The sequence below is a fragment of the Staurois parvus genome, unplaced genomic scaffold, assembly GCF_062004578.1.
Source record: "Staurois parvus isolate SC_StPar_1 unplaced genomic scaffold, SC_StPar_1.0 ptg000694l, whole genome shotgun sequence".
NCBI classification, from domain to species: domain Eukaryota; kingdom Metazoa; phylum Chordata; class Amphibia; order Anura; family Ranidae; genus Staurois; species Staurois parvus.
This window is the reverse complement of record NW_028318490.1, coordinates 6714805-6732026: the sequence shown is the minus strand read 5'-3', so window position 1 is coordinate 6732026 and position 17222 is coordinate 6714805. Positions and strand designations below refer to the sequence as shown.

Sequence of the window (17222 nt, the reverse complement as noted above, 5' to 3'; positions counted from 1 at the left end):
AATATTCAGACCATTATGTTTCTTTAATATAAGAAACCAAATGGATTTTAATTTTCAATGAAAAATTGCAGCTGGGGAATGTTGGGCACTGTTTTGGATAAAAGGCCAGTGTCCATCTGCATAGACACTTCAAACTGACTTATTTATTTGTACGCAGGGACCCAGGCTTTGCCACCATATTATTCACTTGGCTACCACCAGTGCCGATGGAACTACAATGACGAGGAGGATGTACGCAATGTAGATGCTGGGTTTGATGAACATGATCTGCCCTATGACGTTATCTGGTTGGATATTGAGCATGCTGATGGAAAGAGATACTTCACATGGGACCCTAATAAGTTTCCCACACCAAAAAACATGCTGACTGGCTTGAAGGAGAAGAGGCGGAAAGTGAGTTAATTTTCATGTCATGCTGCCTTTTCTTATCTTTATACTTTAATGTGGATTAACTGTTTAGTTTGAAAATGTATAAATAGTTTTTTTTCTGGTTTGTGGGTAAATGGCAACTTCATCTATTTCCTTTTTTCTCCTGGTACTACAGATGGTAGCTATTGTGGACCCTCATATCAAGATTGACAGCGGTTACAGGATTCATAGTGAAATTCGATCCCGCAACTTCTATGTTAAAACCAAAGATGGAAATGACTATGAGGGCTGGTGCTGGCCAGGTAGGCTTTAGTGTTTTCTGGGAATGACTGTAGGCAAGTTATACTCACTACTTCAACAAAGAGGGAGGATCTGAGGTCAGATCTCTCAGTAAACAGAACTTTTCATTGCCCATGCTATCACGAGGGAATATCAAAGACAGACATTTTCAAAGTGCTCACACACAAATGCAAACACACACACAGGTCCTGCATGCATTTGTGAACAGTGATCGCACCACATGTAAAGTTTTGTCACAACTGTTAGAGCAATAAATTTAGTTCCAGACCTCCTGTGTAATGCTAGACTGGTAACCTCTAAAGACTTTTTTAAAGCATCGCCTATGGAGATTTTTAGGTGCTGTAGTTTTGTCGCCATTCCATGGGTGTGTGCAATTTTAAAGCATAACATGTTGGGTATCTATTTACAGGGCATAACATGATTTTAATATTTTACAAAAATTGGGTATTATATGGTTTTGTGGGTTCTAAAATTCATGAATGTGTGTTTTTTTTTTTTTCTTGAAAATTTGCATTAAACTGCTGTGCAAATATCTTGTGCCAGAAGAAATATAACATCTACCATTTTATCCTCCTGGAGACTTTGCTTTCAGAAAATATAAATTGTTTGGGGGCTCTAAGTAATTTTTCTAGCATAAAATTCAGATTTTTAAGGCTACGTTCACACTAGTCTGCACATTGTGGGCTGGCTGGTGCGGTAATCTATGTGATTCCCACAGCCACATCAAGTTTCTCTTTTTGAATGGCATGCCCATGCATCTCACCCTGCAGTGCGATTTGCAGGTACAGGAACTGCACAGAACCCGCATGGTCAAAAAGGTGCATGCACCTTTTCCTTGTATGGAATGTGGGCCCAAACTAGTGTGAACAGAGCATAAATTTTATGTTAGAAATGTGAGGTTTGACCTGGTTCTGAAGTGATTAAACGAAGGTCTTTCTCCCATTCGGAGTAAAGCAACATTTAAAAATGCGCCTAAAGCGATTTTTATTTTCAAATGAGTTTAGACTCATTTTGACGTGTCAGGCATTTGTGAGCGTTCATTTCACTGGTGAGAATTTTTAATTTTTATTTATTTATTTTTTTTCCTTCCTAAACACTCCTCTCCTGTGCGTGATTTTTGTGTGTTCAGATTTCTGCCCCTTAACACCCCTGCCTCTAAACTCCTGTGTGTGCATGGACACACAGGGGAACATAGAAGGTCATTTAGGGACCAAGAAAACAAAGTCAGACTCCTGTAAATCGTAAATTTGACGGCTGCAGAACGCACGAGACCTAAGTTTTCAAGATTAATTAAATGTGTTCTGAACACTAAAGGTTTTTTACCTTTTAATGCTTTCTCTGCATTAAGGTAAGAAACCTTGCATTGGTTAGTATCTTCCCTCTAATGATCCAGCTCTGTCTAGGCTGCAGGTCTTCTCTCCCCTCTTACTGGGAAGCCTGTCAGTAGAAGGGGAGGATCAGAGAAGACAGGATCAAACATCCTTTTTACACAATGAGGATTAACCCCTTAGGTTCCATAGTGAGCATAGCGAGCATGTTTTACTGCATATGCAGACTGATTTTTTTTTTTTTTTGTGTTGTGGGTTTAGTAACACTTTAAAGTCTTAGCTATCCTTTGCTGTTGCATTGACTGTGCTAAGAAAAAAATGCTTTGACCCAGAGGGTGGAGATGTGCATTGAAAATGCGCTTCTCCTTTAGTTCAAACAAATCCTTGGCCAAGTAATTAATTTTTTTTTTTTCCTGCGAAAATGTAAAAAATTGCAGAATGAAAACCTTTTCTGCAAAGAATAGGTATATAAGTGAAAGTGTATTTGCTGAGGTTCTAAAAGCGAGCAGCCCAACATAAGATTTGATAAGGTGTTTACCAGGACATGTTGTTGTTTTTCTTTTTTCAGGATCTGCTGCCTATCCAGACTTCACTAATCCAGATATGAGGGCCTGGTGGTCCAGCATGTTCTCGTATGACCAGTATGAGGTAAATTACCTGCACTTTTTAGTCTGTTCTGATGCTGCAACCTTTTTTCATATTTATACATTGCTTCTTGCTTTTTTGACACCAGGGGTCTATGGATAATTTGTTTGTTTGGAATGATATGAATGAGCCATCCGTGTTTAATGGTCCAGAAGTGACAATGCACAAAGACGCTGTACATTGGGGTAGCTGGGAGCACCGAGATGTACATAATATATATGGACTCTATGTGGTGAGTATAAAACTTGAAAACTGATAATTTTTGTCCAGATGCTAAATTTCTGCTCGATGAATGATTGATAGGAGGGAAAAAAAGCACATTGAGAAACCGCAGTTATATTCTGTGTATCTAGGAAAGAATCCAGGCCCTTTTTTAAAACAATCCATTGAGGTGGCCAGAACCAATTGTTGAGGGAGTCTATTCCACATTTTCACAGCTTTCACTGTGAAGAAACCTTTCCGTGTTTGGAGATTACATTTCTTTTCCTCCAGACGTAAAGAGTGTCCCCTTGTCCTCTGTGATGACCTCAGGGTGAATAGCTCTACACCGAGTTCACTATATGAACCACTGATGTATTTATACATGGTGATCATATCTCCCCTTAATCTCCTCATCTCAAGAGAATAAATTCAGTTCCTCTAATCTTTCCTCATAGCTGAGCTCCTCCATGCCTCGTATCAGTTTGGTTTTCTTCTCTGTACTTTCTCAAGTCCCACAATGTTCTTTTTGTGAATTGGTGCCCAAAACTGAACTGCATATTCCAGATGAGGTATTACTAATGATTTGTACCGGGGTAAAATGATATCTCTCTCTCTGGAGTCTATACCTCTTTTAATACAAGAGAGGATTTTGCTCGCTTTAGAAACCGCAGCTTGGCATTGCATGCCGTTATTAAGCTTGTGATCTACCAGAACTCCCAGATCCTTCTTCACCATTGATTCCCCCAATTGTATTCCACCTAGTATGTATGATGCGTACATACTCTTGGCCCCCAAGTGCTTTTTTTTTTTTTTTTTCCCCCCTCTCTCTCTTTCCATGTTTCTCTTGTGTTAATACTGGATTTATTTACGTCATGCGTTGGAATGCATGAAAAATGCGTGGGAACACACGTGTTTGGTTGCACCTGTAAGTGTGAACCAACATCTAATCCATGCCCCATACACTAACCCTGCCACTATATTCCAGTGGATTAGTTGTTTTCTATTGAACCCTTGTTACTTTGTACCTCGGAATGTTCATTTTCCTAATGAGATATACACTGTACTCCTGAGCTGGGTGGTAAATTGTCAGTCAGCTGACAGCATGGACTGCAGATATTTTTTTATTTTTTTTTCCTCTTGCTGACCATGTAATGCACATGTGTGGTGGCAGAGAGGGTAGGCCTTTACCACCCATATGCCGTACATATGGGAACTCGGGTTTCTGTGCTCTGATCACACTCCCAGCACAGTGACATGGCTGTCTCACACACCTCCCTGGTCTCTGCTTATAATTGGGAACTGGTGATGTGCTTCTGATCATGTGACCATTGTGATGTTTAATTACAGTAAGACAACTGTAAGCACGTGACCACTGTGACGGCTAATTACAGTAAGACAACTGTAATCACATGACCACTGTGAAGTGTCAATGCAAAACAAAGGCCCACAGAACGAACCTGACACTTTCCCCCCCCCAGTCACTGCACAGTGGCTGTGTGTTGGGTGCCATTTACAATAAATAGCAGTGCACTTCACTAGGACATGTTTATCAAGTGAGGTTGCTATTTTGGCTATTAAAATAAGTCTGATTATTTTAAATGCTGTGATAGGATGTGCTTCTGGGAAAGAAATCTGTCATGAGGGAAACCAGTTATATACTGTATGACGTCTCTTGAAAATACTACTTGACTGTCATGTTTGACCCTCTTGTTTTATAAAACTTTTTAAGTTGTTGACCTGAAATATGTCTGCAGATTCTCTGACTTTCTTGGACTTTAATTCATGTGCTTGCTTAGGGATGCAAACTGAAACCATTGGCCCATTGTAAGTCGCGCATCTAGCATTTTCATAAAGTATTTACTGGTAGCCTCCTTATTTTCCTCATGCCAGATGTAATGAAATTTCTGTGTATAAATCAATGAATCCTAAAATGGCTCAGGTTGATCAAATACTAGTTAAAATTGCTACTAACCTTCTCATGCAAGTTATACACTTTCATGTGCTACTCATGATGTAGTATAAATGGTACAGTTGTTACTGTTGCATCACAGGTTTATTTGCAATTCACTTCTTGCATTACAGCACCAAGCCACTGCTGAGGGTTTAATCCATCGTTCTGGAGGAAAGGAAAGACCTTTTGTCTTAACTCGAGCATTCTTTGCAGGTTCTCAACGTTATGGTAAGACTAGAGCAGATGTATATAGAAACCAAGGATCTGGATGTATCCTACTGTTTTTTATGTAGTGTGACTGTTTTATGTTTATCAGGTGCTGTATGGACAGGTGATAATAGTGCTGAGTGGGAACATTTGAAGATCTCCATCCCCATGTGTCTAAGTTTGGGACTTGCTGGCATTTCATTCTGTGGAGGTTTGTGTTAATAACTAAAGATCCTGTGCCATTTTGTATTGCTTCAATTATTCAAGCAGCTGTCTAACAAACTGCTATACTTTTTCACATCACAGCTGATGTTGGTGGCTTTTTTAAAAACCCAGAGCCTGAGCTCCTGCTTCGCTGGTATCAAGCTGGTGCTTATCAGCCTTTCTTTCGTGCTCACGCTCATTTGGATACACCTCGTCGGGAGCCCTGGTTGCATGGAGAGATCAATACAAACCTGATACGTGAAGCTCTTCGTGAAAGATATGCTCTTCTTCCCTACTGGTATACATTATTCTACAATGCCCATCGTGATGCAGAGCCTGTCATGAGGTGAGCTTGGGTCCCAGTGCAAAATTTAAAGAAGCGCTATTCGTATGGTATTCTATAGTACTATATGTTGTTTATTTCAGACCTCTCTGGGTTGAATTTCCTACTGATGTGTCTACTTTTGCAATGGATGATCAGTACATGCTTGGTAAGTAATCTAAGTGTAAAGTTTTTTTGTTTCCTTTTTTTTTTTTTTTTTTCTTCCTCCTACTGCCTAATTTTGTTTTCATTGAGTTAGGTGGAAATATCTGTGGAGCATCTGTTAACTTTTTGTGTATATGTTGTATTATATTATCCGTTTTTTTTGTGTGTTTTTTTTTTTTTAATTTCACCGCATGCTATAGTTAAGGTGTGGAGGACTGGACTGGTAGCAGCGGTTGGGTTAATTTATTGGTTATTCCACTATATAGGCTCTGCACTCTTGGTCCACCCTGTAACGGAAGCCAATGCTCGTGAAGTTCAAATATATCTGCCAGGGGCTGGAGAGGTAACAACACTGTTGTATTTTGCTGCCACCTTTTAATAACGCTTCAGTGATTTAATCTTGGCATACCGTTTTTTTCTAACCGCCCCTATTTTTATATTTTTTCTGTAGGTCTGGTATGATGTACGAAGCTATCAGAGCTATAAGGCACCACAGAAGTTTTACCTGCCAGTTACCAGCAGCTCAGTGAGTATGAGCAAATAGCTCACATACTGTAATGTATACCATGTTATCAGTTTTTTTGCTTTGCTTTCTGATCTGTTTTTCTCTACCTGCTTTGTAATCTGTATTTCCAAAAATCTTTTTGTTTTTTTGTTATGGTTGCATTCTATTTTCAGATACCAGTCTATCAGCGGGGTGGATCTATAATTCCACGGAAGGACCGCCCCAGAAGAAGCTCAGACTGTATGGAGGTTGATCCCTTTACTTTATATGTGGCAGTGGACTTGCAGGTTAGTATTGGAAGCATTCCTGTTGTTGTGGGTGGGTTTTTTTTTTTTTTTCGTCTAGGGTAACTATAGATGGACATAATATCCACCAGCGATCAGGATAGTAAGACCTCTGACTGTCCTCAAACTCCTCTCACCACTGCATTTGAACAGTTGTCTAATTCATGGCTCAACTAAGTACATATGCAGTATATTTTCCCCAAAAGAAAGGAAGAAATTGACCGCAGAGACTTTTTTTTTTTTTTTTTTTTTTTGAAGGTATTGGAAACTTTGCACTGCATATCTATACGTTGATATAAAAAGTGCTCATATTACTTTAGCAGACTGTTCCTTCAGTTTTGGTTGATCTATACTGAACTAGCACTCTTGTGCTCCGTCAAAATTGTAACCTTTTGGATTTCCCATCACTTTCTATTTTAGTAACAGTAGCAACCAGGACAAATAGAGTGATATCTGCCTAGTGTGACAGACAGCAAAGCCTTAATCCAAAACGACATACACTTTAAGGCATACGTGGTGTTGAACAAACCCTTTTTTTATTTACCTTTTTATATTCTCGCTTAAGTCTGTCTACTTCAGTTATCAATGTCTATTTTAGGGTGAAGCACAAGGTGAATTGTTTGTGGATGACGGCTACAGCTTTAATTACCAGCAAAATGAGTTTTTATATCGAGAATTTAGTTACAGCCGTGGACAGCTAACTTCAAGGTAAGAAAATATGACTTCCCAGTGATATCTGGAACCAAGGATGGAATGAATTTAAGTAGTAGTGCTTTTTGGGAGTATTTTTTTCTTGGGCATTTTAAAGATGGCTAATATATTCTGCCAAACCCAATCTACCTCTTATGGGGTTTTTACACTCACTTGCCATCTGCTTACCTTTTTTTGGTGTCCATTGGATCCCTACATACAAGTAGATTGTACTGTAACATTTCTAGCTATTTCAATCATATAACTGCATGTGATACAACAGCATTATAATTCAGAGTTTTTGCTGAGTTATATGATGGGAACTTATCAGGGCAGTTGTCTGTTAAAAGCTCAGGTATGCTGTTATCTGGATTCCAGAGTCACTGCTAGTTTTGAGGTATGCATGTCACTGTATATGATGCTGCAATAGGTACGCTGAACTCTGAAACTCGGTGTTTAGGATTTTCATACTGGCAGCCTATTACCTTGGATTGGAACCTCTTATATGACAGAGCAACTGTCCAGGTTCTCTATCTACCATGAGAAATATAGAATATTTACTGATTGTTACATGATTGTAACATCAACTAAATGGGGAGATGCTATTGTCTGCTAGATATTGTTGCAGTATTTCTGGGAAAAAATGTCAGGTGGTATATGGGCAGTGTACGTTCTTTTCGCCGTTTTATTAATTGAGGCCCAGAATGATTTACAAGGAGAAAAGTGTGAGAGTGAACTTTAAGTAAAACAGAAATTTGATTTCCTTTAGTTTCTTGATATTGATAGAAGAAAAAAAATAACATGTCTTTTACCAGCTCATTGGATCTTAATGGAAAGTTTGAGACTCCTGCCTGGCTAGAGAGAGTTGTAATCATTGGAGCAGCAAAGCCCAACACCATCAGCCTTCGTCTGTCAGGTAAGCAGCACCCAGCAAGGAAGTATTTTCCTGCTGCTCCGTATTCGACTCTGGTAATTATTGTAGATAAATTCTAATTGGCTACCTCCCAGAAGACAAAATGTGTGCACACACTGAGGAAAGTGGATTTTTGTACTTGCCATGAAATAATTTTCGTAACTGTACAGTACAAGACACAAGTCTTGTTCAGGGGTGGACTGACAGCTCATGGGGCCCCCGGGCAATAGGGGATCATGGGGCCCCTGTGTCCTTGCCCAAACTCAAAAGCCTATGAAAAAAGTACCAAGGGCATCTCATGGGGGCCCCCTACTTACCTCGGGCAGTGCCAGAGTTTCCAAATGGTCAGTCCACCGGTGGTCTTGTTCATAACGGAAGGGTTGTATGCTGCCCCTCCAGGTAATTAGACACGCAAAGCTTAAAAATTCCATGAGCGTGCGCAATTTTTATTTTTTTTTTCCCCAAATTCTTTATTTAGAACAACTGAACAGCAGGTGGCAAGTAGCCAGATCATTGTAGTACAATCAATATAAAGATATCAAAACGACATTGACAAATCCTCTATGGCGTGTGTAATATGTTGGGTATCTATATACTTGGCATAACATCAACTTTTTATATTTAATAAAAAAAGTGTGTTTTTTCATTAACCACTTCAAGTCCAGACACTTTTAACCCCGTGCAGGCCAATTTTCAGCTTTCAGCACTATCACACTTTGACAATCACTCAGTTGTGCAACACTGTGCCCATGTGAAATGGTTATCCTTTTTTTTTTTTTTTTTTTTTTTTTTTTCCCTTGACAGCTTTCTTTTTGTGGTATTTTACCACCACTTGGTTTATTTATTGCTTTGCTATATAAATGAAAAAATAACACCAAAAACGTTTATATCGTTTAGTTTGTGTGTCTACAAACTATGGGATATATATATTTGAAAATCAGTTGAGATCTTAAAATGCCCGAACCTGCTGTGGCATATGACAGTGATCAGGACGCTGGTATGGGGTATGGTGGTGATCAGGACGCTGGTATGGCAGTAGCCAGCACTCTGTTATGGGGGTGATCAGGATGCTGGTATGGGGTATGATGTGATCAGTATGCTGGTATAAGGTATGATGGTGATCAGGACACTGGGATATGGGGTATGGCGGTCATCAGGGCTCTGGGATATGGGGTATGACGTTGATCAGGGCGCTGGTATGGTGTATGGGGGTGTTTTTTGTGCTCCCTGGGACAGGTGACAGGGCCTCCCTGCATTATTTATTGTTATTGTGGGGCAGTGATCAGGGAAACTGGGGTGGCTTGCACTGCAGTGTGAGTGCACAAGCAGCCTGACAAGGTGCTGTACACTCACACACTGCAGGATCGCTTCTCTCTGCTCTCACACTGAACGATGTTGACATGTTACCTGTGTTTACTATGAGGGTGCTTTGTTTGGTCACAGCAGTCACATGGTAAAATACCACGTGATTGCCAAAACACAGCGGTAGTGTGATCTGCTGTGTCCGGGCGACACACTGATCACCGGGCTCCAGGGTGCGCACTCAGCCGTGCACGAGCCATCAGTGCAGGCTGACGTACAGGAACATTGGCCTGCATCGGCACCGCTTCCCGTTCACCATCTTTGTACAGTGGGTGGACAGGAAGTGGTTAAAGTGTATTTTTACCAAAACGATTGTATTTGAAAAAGCTCTGTGCCAATACCGTGTAACATAAATTGCAACACACGCCATTTTATTTTCTAGGAGCTCAGCTTAAAAAATATATATATATATATATATATATATATATATATATATATATATATATATATTTATATATATATAGTTTAGGGGTTCTTAGTAATTTTCTAGCAAGAAAATTAGGATTTTTTTTTATATGCAGGAGAGAAATGTCAGAATAGGCTTGGGAAGCAAGTGGTTAAATGTGTTCTTAGTTGATAGACCTCATTGGAGGGGCTACTGGTAATTGGGGATTTCTTCAGGGATCTGCTATTACGTTTTTCTCATTGCATCTGGCCACTACAGCAGTGTCAGCATCCGGTTCAGTTACCCAGAGGTGCTGAACATGTCCAAGCCTGTGGTCTCTCTGCTGCATAAGCCTTGTCCTTTTGAAGACCCTTCTTTCCTCGAGTAGAGGGGTATAATGCCTATGCCTGTCCAAAATGGGTGGAGCGTTTGGTCCTCCTTGATGGATGGTGACAGTGAATTAGGGAGCAGGCCATTTTGAAGAGGTCCAGGGGCTGCATTAAGGTCTGCCTTTACCATTGTTACAGCAACAGTGGGTGCAATCACCAGCAAGACTTGTTCCTTTATGACTGGCAGCCATGTTAGGTTGCGTGCTTTTGTACTGGATACTGAGCATGTGCATAGGCTGTCTTGCTATTCCACTGTTTTACTGTCCACTAGGGACCTTGGTTGAGCCACTTCTTCCCCATCAGACCTTCAGTCATTTACTTCACTAACTCTCATGCAGTTACCCCTGAGGTGTCTCACTTCTTTCTTAAGGAGGAATATAAATTGCATGTTTTCCTTTTGCAAGATCGATCCTTCCTAATACAGAAGTTGCAAGCATCTCCCGGCAGAGTCTTTTCTGGAATTGGTTTCTTTCTGGGGAATGGGGAAGATGTGGAGAGGGGTACGGGTTCTTCCTCTGGTTCTGAGGACTATTCAGTTGAGAAAGATCTGTCCACTATTGCATTGTCAAAATTGAAACCCATCATCCGTGTTGGTGAAGGAAGTGCATAAATGTCTAAAACTTGAGCCACCAGCACCTGAGCGTTCCAGAGTCACTAGCATTATACAAAAACCTCCCATTCCATTTCCTGTGCATTTTTTAGTTAAGGCAGTCCTGTTTTGGTGATTTGGCAGAACCCTGAGAAGGTATACATTCCCCAAACAATTTTGCATGAAAGGGACTTCTAGCAGCAACAAAGCCACACTTGGGCAGCAACATTGTCTGTTTGCGGAGTGGCTAGTGTTGAATGTCATTTTAGGTAAACTTGACTAACAGATTGAAGCTGATTCCCAGCCAACACTTTTTAAGCAGTTGTGGTTCAAAGTGTTACTAACCCCACAAAAGTAAAATCAGACTATATATGTAGTAAAGCAAATACAGCCTGATTTGGCTGGGTGGACACAGCCGATCAGCAGGTGTTATCCATTAATCATGAACCTGTTGACTAAATCCTGCTGTGTCCATCCACCACGGGAGTTGCATAAGGGGGGAGGGGAGACACTGTTGACATAGAGGTACTCCTATAATTTTTTTTTTTCTTGCCTAATAAACACGGACACTGGCACACTGACAATGACTGACACACTACCACTGACTGCCACATTACCACTGCCACTAACACACCAACACTTACACTAACTGACCGATACTAACTGCCGCTGTCATCGACACTGACACTAATGGGCTCGTTCATACCATGGTGCAAAGATGTCAGTTTTTTTTTTCTGCGTGGGTTCTGCAAGGGCACAAGGAAATCTATTCCCCATGTGCCCCATTCGTACCACAACACTAGTATCATTTGCAGAGTTTTTCTGCCCAGGAATCTGCAACGCGTATAAAACGCATTGAAGTGCTCATGAAAACTAATGCCTCCTGCAAGTGAAATCTGCGCATTAGTTTCCTCCGGTTTGTATGCACATACGGTGTGAACGAGACCTTACTGCTACTATATCAAGGCCTGAACTAGCTGATCTTTAATTTGCAAAAAAAATAAATAAGTAGACACCCCCCCCCCCCCAGCCAGGAGGAAAAAATACAATGTATCTTCTCCTGGCTAGAGGGAAAAGGGTGGTGTTTACCCTCTTTAAATGCAGCACAGAAGCAGGCTGCAGATTGATCACTGTGATGGCCAATCAGAGGCTATCACAGCGATCAGGTGATCAGGATCTGCTCCCTACATACATCCCAATCTGTAGCAGAGACCTGGCGCACGCTTTCAGCACAAACACAGGGACACATATATGCAGCACCCAAATTTTAAGCCCACTTGCCGGATGCCACATATACATGTTAGGTGGTTGTGAAAGGGTTAAAGAATCCAGGACTTGAAACAGCACTGCTAGGAGCAATTGGCTGAATTTTTTCTAGTTTAAGAATTTTTCATTCTGCATTACTAAGAGCTGAATGGTTTAATTTGATCTGAGAATAATAGGGGCAGGATTGACTTCCTCAGGGGTAGGCTCATCAGTCCAACTCCGAACCCCAGGAGTTATAGAACTTTTCTTGTTCCAATATGTTTTATTAACGTTTTATACACTGATGCATTTACATATGTTTTCCTATGGGACAGCAGTTAATTTTAAAAATCCTTGCGGGTTTTTGATATGCCTCTCTATCCTGCAAATTCATATACATAGGTAAACTTTGGGGAATGAGAGCCTGTTGTAAAGCAGCCAGTCAGATTCAATACAAGATCATTGCAGAGTGCCAGTGGTAGTTGTGGCTATTGAGTGCTGAGCAGCCCAGAGTCGCATGGCTATACCGTTTGGACATGCACTGGAGACCTTTTTCCTATCATCATTGCAGCCAATAACCGTGCATGTTTGCACAGTCAATGTGAGGTTAAGTGATTCACCCAAACCTGCCTGTATAGTTCCAGCACTGGGGCAGTGCCATCTCCCAAAAACCAACGCTGTGGGATCAGCATATAAATAAATGATGCACCTAAACACACACATTTCACCGCTACTGCACTGATTCACACTTCAAGCACTGCCAAACCAACACTCACTTTCTGCACTGGCTGTCACCAGTGTCCAAGCACACCATATAACATACATTGCTGCACTCTCTATTTTATATTCACAAAATAGGAAATAATTTTGGGAAATCCATATTCACTCTATGAAAATAGGGTGCTAGTATACATAAAAGCAGGAATCTGGTTACTTTTCCATGAAGACTTGACTCTCCAGTTTTTATGAAGTAGATGTAAATTTAAACTATGTAGTAGTGTGTAGTTAACTGTTCTAGAAAGATCAGTTTCAGATTGTTGCATTGGCTTTGTGGTAACATTCACTATGCACTGATTCAAAAATGTTTATGCATTAGAATAGGTCATAAGACCACATGAGTTAATGCTATTATGTAATTTTTGCACCAGATGTTCAGTTCCAAAAGTTATGTGGTATGGAATTATGTTTCTGCAAACGTTTAGGCCCCTTTCACATGGGCAAGCCTATCAAGTCCGCTTATCAGTTTTTCAGGCGGATTTGATCGGATGGTCCATGTATCATTTGTGTCCATTTACACCCACCTACCTCCACTTCGGTCCGCTAAGAAAAAGAAAAATGAAGGGAATCTGTTCCCCCTCCATCTAAGTGGATGAGATCAGATGGCAATCAGATGTAAGTAGACAGTCCATTTGCATCCAACTGCCTGCAGAGTAGGCCTGTCCATGTCTGCTCTGCAAAAACTGAGCTGACACGGACGCATCAACCCACACTATCCACCAGCTCAAGAAGAGATCAGCGGACCGATCCCTGCTGAGCAAAGCTAATCTGCCTCGTCCAGTAGTTGAGGGTCTCTTTCACACAAGTCTATTTCCTTTTTAAACCAGTATTTTATTGTATGAATTGTTCTTATGCCACTTGGAATGGCTTTTTTTTCTGCTCTAGACTGAGACTCCTCATAGTTGGCAGCTAGAAGGTACTGATATATGTTTTGGAGGAAAGCCTGTGTGGTGTTTTGATACATGTATCAAAAATTCCTTTCAATAAAGCCTTTAACTGAATTGGTAAGAAAATGTGATAAGATTGGCAACTGGCTTTGTAGATGACTTCAAAAACATGGTCTTGGTTGAGCTTGCATTAACAATCTGTTTGACTTCTTTTCTGCAGATGGAACCGTAACACAGCTGGAGTTTGAGTATGATTCACAGACCTCTGTAATCACTGTACGAAAACCTGGAGTGAATATTTCATCAGACTTCACAATGTCCCTGCGATAACATCACTAATATTAAAATCTTGAAGGGGAGGGGGGAGGCAAAGACATTTTCTCCCAAGGAATAAGGGGATTGGTGGGTGGACATCATTCATGGACCAAATGTGAGACTAGAGACCAGAGGATGTGTAGAATGTGCCGAGAGTGTGTGTCTGTGTGAGTGTCTGTCTTCTATTATTTTTTTTTTTTTTCCTGGGTATTGCCCAACTGCACTTATGTGTACATAGATGGTTTAATGCACTGTACCTGTCCCAATTATGTGTGAGACTTGGGACTACCTCTTTTCAGAATAATGAATGCAATCTGTTCTTGGCCCCCTTCAAACATGCCTGTCCACCGTACCCACCCCCTTCCCCCATCAGTCATCCAGTTCCACATCTCTCAATAACATATGAGAGAAATGGATGACCCAACTTCCAAGAGGTCTAACAAACTTAGATGACAAACTCAGGGCTGCAGCCATGTATGTGTGATTGATTTTTAGCTGAAAATGGATTCTCTAGATATTAGAATTAATCTGGACAGCAACCCCAAAAGCACTTCCTTCTTTCCTCAACTTGTATCTGACACGATACAACCCAGTAATGTGATCCTTAAATCTAGGTCTGACTGGGGAGACGACGTCCGTCTGCATCCCTCCCCCCTTTCAGTCTGATAATGTGTAAAATTGGAGGAAAGTTAATGTCACGTGATAAAGATTTTCTATGAAACTCTTCTTTTGGGGGGCAATGGAGCCATAGCTCATTTAATTGGAAATGTTTTGATAAAATAAGAAATAAAACTATAAAATTATTTGTGTATGATGTATTTATTGTGCACATAATATTCTCAAGAACAATTCATTGATGGTAAGCAGACAAATTCCAGTGGAACAGCTCATTAGTTTTACTGGGTGTGTGTGTGTTCTTTACTGATCAGGCTTGGCCTAAAATGCTGTTGATGGTGTAGGAGTGCCTGCAAGTGTTCAGCGATCCCTGTGGATCAATCAAGTTGTATTGCATCTTTTACATAAATGCATTCATATAATTCACACATCACAAAGTTTTTATAAGGAACTTGTGTTTTGCCTAGGCAAAGGAAAATAGGTTCACATAAAGTATATGTATACTCAAAGATTTGGATAGAGTAGAGAAGAATGAGAGCCCCTGTTAATGATTTTTTTTTTCCAGTAGCAATTAAAACTTAAGAAGAAAAGAATGAAAAATCTCCTGTGCTCAAAGGACCCGATATGGCATATGTGGGAAACCTCTTCATAGACCTTAGAATTTGAACCAATATGGCAATACTGTGCAGCCCCCTAAGGGCTGGGGTAGCCCAATAAGGCACTAGAAAATAAGAAAAGGAAAGGGGGGGGGCACAAGCTTTGCGCATTACCTCATAAAAACTTTAATCGTGAAAAGAAGAGATGTATACTCAAACTACAAATGTAAACAGGCATATCATGACCAACAATGGTCCATGGTCTGAAAATGTGCACGAGTCCCATATATGAAAAGGATACTTGACTGATGCGTTTTGAGGGGCGATCTCTTCATCAGAGCCTACCAACTTTGATGGAAATGGCTGAATTGTTTTCAAGGAGCGATCTCTTCATAAAAGTTGTTGGTAGGCTGTAATGAAGAGATTGCTCCTCAAAACATGTTAGACAAGTGTCCTTTTCATATGTGGGACTCGTGCACCTTTTCAGACCATGGACCATTGTTGGTCATGATAGGCCTGTTTACGTTTGTCGTTTTGCGTAAACATCTACTATTTTTTACGATTGTTTTTTTGTTTTTTGTTTTTTTTTTTGAGGTAATGCAAAAGGCTTGTGTGCCTCCTTTTTCTTATTTTCTAGTGGAAGAAAAACTTGACTATACATGCACTTATGCCTTCTCAGCAGCATGTATTCTTCCCTTCACTCCCCCACCACTTAGGCATCCAATGCTGAAGATGAGGAGGGGGGTCCCCAGCCCTTTTCACTTTTAAAATGCTACTTAGTGTTTCAACGAGGACATTCTACCATTCAGATTCTAAATATCGGTTCAGTATAACTGTTATTCATATTTTTATTATATCTTTTATCCCCTTATCTTAAATTGTGGGTGTAATTAAATATGTTATCATAGATGTGCTAACTAGGTGCTCCAGGTAGTTCTCATGGAAGTATTATGTGGAACTAGCTGTATGATGTAGGCTTTACCACTGGTAAATATCAGTCCAGAGCCTCTAAATCCACGAGACAGAAATATCCAGTTCAAACCATGATTTATTAAATGTACCATAAAAGTCTTACATGGTTCAGCGCAGTGTGCTAGTTGTAGACTGGACCCAGACTGAGACAGGCTATGCCAAATCTTCTGGAGTAGCAGATAGAGCCAGTGACAGGAGACCGCCGACTGAAGTGGAAAATACATCACCAGAAATTACATCCTCCGCTGGGGCCAGAGGTCTCCCTTGGCTGGCTCTTACGGCTACTCCAGTAGAATGGACATATACCAATTGCCTCAGCCTGGGTTCATTCAACAGCAACTAGCACACTGTGCTGCACCATGTAAGACTTTTATGGTACATTTAATAAATCATGGTTTGAACTGGATATTTCTGTCTCGTGGATTTAGAGGCTCTGGATTGATATTTACCAGTGGTAAAGCCTACATCATACAGCTAGTTCCACATAATACTTCCATGGGAACTACCTGGAAAACCTAGTTGGCACATCTATGATTACATATTTAATTACACCCACAATTTAAGATAAGGGAATAAAAGGTATGAATAACCGTTATACTGAACCGACATTTAGAATCTGAATGGTAGAATGTCCTCGTTGAAACACTGTTATTCATATCTTTATTTATATCTTTTATTCCCTTATCTTAAATTGTGGGTGTAATAAATATGTAATCATAGATGTGCTAACTAGGTGCTCCAGGTAGTTCCCATGGAAGTATTATGTGGAACTAGCTGTATGATGTAGGCTTTACCACTGGTAAATATCAGTCCGGAGCCTCTAATCCACGAGACAGAAATATCCAGTGCAAACCAAGATTTATTAAATGTACCATAAAAGTCTTACATGGTGCAGCGCAGTGTGCTAGTTGCTGTTGAATGGACCCAGGATGAGGCAAATGGTATATGTCCATTCTACTGGAGTAGCCGTAAGAGCCAGCCAAGGGAGACCTCTGGCCCCAGCGGA

General features: G+C 40.6%; 1 protein-coding gene across 2 annotated transcripts in view; it reads left to right on the top strand.

Annotated features, from left to right (window-relative positions):
* The window catches only part of GANAB (glucosidase II alpha subunit), a 65286-nt gene extending 50450 nt beyond the window's left edge, over positions 1-14836 (top strand). For both annotated transcript variants that reach the window (XM_089652883.1, XM_089652884.1), the window contains 14 exons: positions 158-393; positions 545-671; positions 2566-2645; positions 2731-2874; positions 4926-5022; positions 5111-5212; positions 5308-5551; positions 5632-5696; positions 5959-6035; positions 6144-6218; positions 6371-6484; positions 7080-7189; positions 7987-8087; positions 13939-14836. In XM_089652883.1, the coding sequence (XP_089509009.1) occupies positions 158-393; positions 545-671; positions 2566-2645; positions 2731-2874; positions 4926-5022; positions 5111-5212; positions 5308-5551; positions 5632-5696; positions 5959-6035; positions 6144-6218; positions 6371-6484; positions 7080-7189; positions 7987-8087; positions 13939-14048 (1682 nt within the window). In that variant the 3' untranslated portion in view covers positions 14049-14836. The remainder of the gene's footprint in view (positions 1-157; positions 394-544; positions 672-2565; positions 2646-2730; positions 2875-4925; positions 5023-5110; positions 5213-5307; positions 5552-5631; positions 5697-5958; positions 6036-6143; positions 6219-6370; positions 6485-7079; positions 7190-7986; positions 8088-13938) is intronic.
* Positions 14837-17222: the final 2386 nt, after the last annotated feature.